This window comes from Theropithecus gelada, chromosome 3 (assembly GCF_003255815.1).
Source record: "Theropithecus gelada isolate Dixy chromosome 3, Tgel_1.0, whole genome shotgun sequence".
Lineage (NCBI taxonomy): Eukaryota > Metazoa > Chordata > Mammalia > Primates > Cercopithecidae > Theropithecus > Theropithecus gelada.
Genome location: NC_037670.1, coordinates 129,668,010 through 129,674,009, shown reverse-complemented (window position 1 = coordinate 129,674,009; position 6,000 = coordinate 129,668,010). Strand labels below are relative to the sequence as shown.

The 6,000-nt window shown below is 38.6% G+C and overlaps 2 protein-coding genes across 9 annotated transcripts in view; one reads left to right on the top strand and one right to left on the bottom strand.

Annotated features, from left to right (window-relative positions):
* The window catches only part of SRPK2 (SRSF protein kinase 2), a 303,416-nt gene that overhangs the window by 78,471 nt on the left and 218,945 nt on the right, over positions 1-6,000 (top strand). The window lies entirely within an intron of this gene.
* Positions 2,902-3,150, bottom strand: LOC112621774 (40S ribosomal protein S27-like). The gene has a single exon (XM_025381159.1). The coding sequence runs from the start codon at positions 3,058-3,060 to the stop codon at positions 2,902-2,904; it is 159 nt and encodes a 52-aa protein (XP_025236944.1). The 5' UTR covers positions 3,061-3,150.

The following is a 6,000-nucleotide window of genomic DNA, read 5'->3' as shown; positions in this document are numbered from 1 at the left end:
AAAAAAAAAAAAAAAAAAAAAAAAAAAAAAAAAAAAAAAAAAGAAAATTAGCTAGGTATGGTGGTCGGGACCTGTAATCCCAGCTACTTGGGAGGCTGAGGCAAGAGAATTGCTTGAACCCTGGAGGTGGAGGTTGCAGTGAGCCGAGATAGCGCCATTGCCGACAGTGGGAGACTCCACCGCCCCTCCCCCCCCCACGAATAGTCTGACCAAAGTGTTTTTAAGGAGAGAGAGTTTGAATCCTTCCAAAAATTGATTTTTCCTGAGCATACTTGAGTTGGTCTTTCATATCTGGAAGAATGCCTCTTTAGCTGAAGTTTTTCACCCAGTCAGCTTGGGTCCACTACAGGAAAGATGTGAGTGTCATGTCCTCAAATTATTTCTATAGTGTTGAATATGTAGTACCTTATCTTTTTGGAAATTAATGTATTATTTCCACTATGTTCCTCTTAAAATATTCACTCTAAAAGGCAAGAAACACTATTCCTTTATGTTCTGTGTTAGCATGTAGCATCTGGTACACTTTGGTGCTGAGTAAAGTATGTAGCAAGTAGCTGAGAAGAAAGATGTTTTTGTTTTCAACATTCTTAACAGTGCAAGTATTATAATTTTATTTGCATTAAGAGTCAGCCCTTGCAAAAGTAATAGACTGCCTACAGTGTCTCAAACACGGAATATGGGTAGGTGTTTTTAGAAAGATTCTATGTGGTTCTCCTTTGTAGCTGGAAGTTTGAAATTTAGGAGGAAGTCATATGTTGCTTGCTATTTTCTAACATTGGTGAAGGTAATGCAGACGTGAATATTTGCCACTGCTTGGGTTTGCAGAAGGCTTTACCTTCATTTGTTTTTGAATTTTGTTAAGGAAGTTTTGGTGTATACTTTTCTGTAGCATTTTTTTCTCTAGCATAAAATTTCAATATTTATGTAAATGTATGTTCTTACTGTTTCTTTTTGTAGGACTTTTTTTTTGGATGGAGTCTCACTCTGTTGCCCAGGCTGGAGTGCGGTGGTGCCATCTTGGCTCATTGCAGCCTCCACCTCCTAAGTTCATGTGCCTCAGCCACCCAAGTAGCTGGGACTACAGCAGCGTGCCACCATGCCCAGCTGACTTTTGTATTTTTAGTAGAGACAGGATTTCACCATGTTGGCCAGGCTCGTCTCCAACTCCTGGCCTCAAGTGGTCCACTCACCTCGGCCTCCCAGAGTACTGGGATTACAAGCATGAGCCACCGTGTCTGGCCGGACATTTTTGATCCTGTGTTTTGTCTCCAACTGCACCCAGGCTGTGAGCCAGGGAGGCTTTAGAGTTTTAGTGGGGACCTTGGAGCTGTGGAGAGCGTTCCTTGGCTGAAGTGGAGATGTATAGACTAGCTAATAAGACATCTGTGCAAACTTTTTCTTTTTGTCATTGAGGTTATATTTACATAACATGAAATTCACCATTTTACAAGTGAACATTTCAGTGGCATTTAATACATTTGCAATGCTGTGCAGCCACCACTTCTCTCTAGTTCCAGGATGTTTTGTCACCCTAGTAGGAAACTCTACCCATTAAGCAGCTGCTCCCCATTTCCCCCTGCCCCAACTCCTGTGAGCCAATATGGATTTTTGTCTCTGTTGATTTACTTCTTCTAGGTATTTCATGTAAATGCAGTTATATAAAACATGACCTTTTGTGTCTGGCTTCTTTCACTTTGTATGATGTTTCTGAGGTTCATCCATATTGCAGCATGGATCAACATTCAAGACTCCCTCTGTTGCCCAGGCTGAAGTGCCGTGTCACGATCTCGTCGCACTGCAGCCTCCGCCTCTGCCTCCTGGGTTCAAACGATTCTCCTGCTTCAGCCTCCTGAGTAGCTAGGACCCCAGGCACATGCTCCTATGCTTGGCTAGTTTGTGGGTTTTTAGTAGAGATGGGATTTCACAACATGTTGGCCAGGCTGGTCTCCAACTCCTGACCTCAAGTGATCTGCCCGCCTTGGCCTCCCGGAGTCCTGGGATTACAGCCTTGAGCCACTGTGCCTGGCCCAACATTCCACTCCTTTTTATGGCTACATAATATTTCATTGTATCTATACACCAGGATTTGTTTATCCATTCATCTATTGGTAGACATTTGGGTTGTTTTCACTTTTTGGCTATTGTGGATAATGCTGCTGTGATCATGGTTGTACGTATAATTTGAAGTACTAGTTTTCACTTCTTTTGGTGTCTTCCTATGAATGGAATTGCTGGGTTGTATGGTAATTCTGTGTTTAACTTTTTGAGAAATCTCCAGTTTTCCACAGCAAAGATACCATTTTATATTCCCACCAGCAGTGTACAAGGATTTCAGTTTCTCCACATCTTTTCCAGTACTTGTTATTGTTGTTTTTAACTTTTTATCATTAGCCATCCTTGTGGGTGTGAAGTTGTGCCTCATTTTTATTTGCATTCTCCTTATGAATAATGATGTTGAGCATCTTTTCATATTCTTGTTGACCATTTGTATATTTTATTTGACAGATTCTATTAAAGTCTTTCGCTCATTTTAAAATCAATTAGCTTATTTTTGTTGTTGTTGTGTGTTGTATATTCCAGGTACTAGACCCCTATCAGATTTGTTAACATTTTCTTCCATTCTGCAGGTTGTCTTTTCGTTTTCCTGATAATGTCATTTGATACAGAAAAGTTTTTAATTTTGATGAAGTTCAGTGTACAGTTTTTTCTTTGGTTGCACATGCTTTTTTGGTGTTACATCTAAGAATCTGTTGTCATACCCAAGGTCATGAAGATTTACCTGTATGTTATCTTCTAAGAGTTTTATGATTTCAGTTCTTACATGTAGGTTGTCTATTTTTTTTTTTAATCCAAAATGTGTTTATCGAGATGGTTTCCCACTCATCTTGATTCGGAGTGCCTTTAGTGCTGCTTCCTCCTAAAGGAACATCCTTCTGTAAGCCTTGCTTTCCCTCCTGTAGGCTGGCAGAGGACAGTGGAGCCGCCAACACACAAAACTACTGTTTGCGCATGGCTAAAGACTGTGGTGACTTTATAGCATCCTGGGCATTTCACATCCATGAAGTAGGAATTGGGGCTCTACACCAGGCGTTTCTTCTTGTGTTTCCTCTTCTCCTCTTCTGGGGAGGGATGAAGGAGATCCTTTGCGAGAGGCACGTTCTTGTGTGGGTAGGTCGTCACTGCCGGAAAGGCTATTTGTCAATTTTAAGTTTATTTTTGTATAAGGTATGAGGAGGGAGGAGTCCAACCTCATTTTTTTGCATGTGGTTACCCAGTTGTCTTAGCACCATTTGTTGAAGAGGCTGTAATTTCCCCATTGAGTGGTCTTCGTGTGCAGACTGTTATTGCTGTGCATGTGTATATCTGTTTATCTGGAATTCACTTTTAAGAACTGTGTAAGGGCCAGGTGTAGTGACTCACATCTGTAATCCCAGCGCTTTGGGAGGCTGAGGTGGGAAGATCACTTGGGGTCAGGAGTTCGAGATGAGCCTGTACAACATAGCAAGACCTTGTCTCTTCAAAAAAATTTTAAAAACTAGCCAAGTGTGGCAGTACCTGCCTGTAGTCCCACCTACTTGGGAGGCTGAGGCAGAGGGATTGCATGGGCCTGAAAGTTCAAGGCAACAGTGAGCTATGGTCACACCGCTGTTCCAGCCTGGGCAGCAGAGCAAGACTTTGTCTCATTAACCCATTTATGCCTAGTGTTCCATTATTGGAACACTAAGCTTGTGGGAGTTACTTATATCCTGCTCCAGGTGGTTGCCAAGGTCTGACTTTTCACAAAAAAATTTTTGCAACCTTCGACATAAATGGGTTAAAAAAAGGAAAAGCTGTATGTGAAGGTATTTGCCACATTTTGGTTTTTGACGGTAGATAGGGTTTTGTCACTTGAATGCAAAATTAGCTTTATAACTATAACTTTTAAACTAAATGGCTAAATTATTACTGATTTTATTATTTTTTTTTTTGGATCATCTTACAAGATGCATTTAGTTTGCCTCTTGATTTTGAGTACTGTGGAAATGAGCTTACTGGTTGCTGTTTCTGGAAATGTGTACTTTAACTTATTCTCAAGGTAATTATTGATGTGTTTTTAAACTGAAAAACACGAAGAAATTTTATGGATAAGTTTTCTCTATATGTTGTTTTACATAAATTATGTCCATTTTGAAGATGTAGTTCCTCTTCTCCTCTTCGAAATGATTAAGCTGGTAAAATTTTTGTGTTAGAGGAATTAAGGTGAGAGGTGCTGAGCAAAATATGAATCTTCCAAGGTTTGTTCTTATACCTTGTTAGGGATATGCGTGGGTGTTTGCCTGATTGTGGGAGAAACAGAATGTGTGTATGTGTCACTCACTTTTTAAAAATATAGATGTTGCTGTGTTATTTGCCTTAAATATATAGTAAAATCAACCTATAGACAACGCAACTGAAGAGAAAATGTAACTATGTGAAGATTTAATGAAGTATGTTGGTAGAAAGACCATTTTATTATTTGGAATGTTAAGAGAAAAACTTCAGCTGAATTAAATTTAAAGGAGTCTAATAGAGCGGTGAACAATTCGCGAATCGGGCAGCCCCAAGAATCATGGGAGATTCAGACACTGCAGTGCAGCCATGTGGTGAAAGAATATTTATAGACCAAAAAAAAAAAAAGGGAAGTGATGTCCAGAACTCGGAAGTGAGGTACATAAACAGCCAGGTTGGTTACAGGTCAGCATTTGCCTTAGCCGAACACAGTTTGAACACTCAGCAGTGTATGAATGGTTAAAGTGTGGCTGCTGGGATTTGCCAGGACTCAGCTATGTTTACAGGCACATACCCCTAGTTAGGTTTTTCAATCTTGTCTACCTGTTAGCTTATGATTCCTCCAGAAGGACTTAAATATTGAAGTATGGAGTCCTTCTCAGGCCATATTTAGTTTCCTTTAACCGGAAAAATAACTAGAAAAAAATTTTTTAAAGGGACTTATATTCTCCCCCCATCCCTCCCACCAAGTGCATTAAGTTTAGGAGTGGATGTTGAAAATAAAAACTAAAAATTGTTAATCACTAATATGTTTCTTAACTAATCTTTCAAGAATGTAGAAGGAACAAAGAGGATGGTAATTTTTAAAATTCACAAATTTAAAAATTTAAAAATTCACAAAACCATAAATGGAGGGCTGTATACTTAAACCCTTCTATTCTTAGAAACGAACATATAGTAGTAGATTATTCCACTTTGATTATAACTCAGACCATATTGAAAAGGACGTTTGCAGTGATGAAAAATTGTGATTCCTTGATTAGCATGTGTAGAATTTAAAAATAGTGTGTTACATTTTCACAGAAATTAGATATGTACAGGATGATACTGTGAACATATGTTTTTCTTAGCTGTGATTTCCAAATTAATTTTGAAATATCGAGTGAATTAAGCAGTTTAAAAGATGCAGTAGGTTTAATTTTCACCCTTTTGGATTTGTTTTTATTTTAGCTGAGATGTGACTCTTGTTTTACTTGAAAATATTGCTTGGGTTTTGTTTTAAAACATGAATTTTACTCATTCATGTAAATTATGTTTTATAGTTTGGCTTGTCATTTGATTTGTGACAATGTATTCTTTGGAATACAGTGGTTAAAAACTGGACATGTACAATACTGATACCTCACTGCTGTCTAGTACCAGGATTTCATACCAGTGTCTAGTGGAATAGACCAAAGGACAGAGTCCTTGGACTCAGAACTCGCATGAATTCTGCAGTGTGCAAGAGTTTTCTGGAGAATTGGTACCTTACTCATATTCTCAAAAGGGATGATGAGAAGCGTGTTTCAAAAAAGGTTAATTAAGCTAGAATATTGACAGTTGGAGATTAAACAAAAAGTAGGGGTAATGAGGTTATTTGCTCTTAAGTATGTGACAGAGAAAGAACATAAAATGAATACTGAGTGACATTTCTGTTTATCCAAATAGCCTGTATTAAGGAATTTAGTAACGGTATAAACACTGATTCTTAAA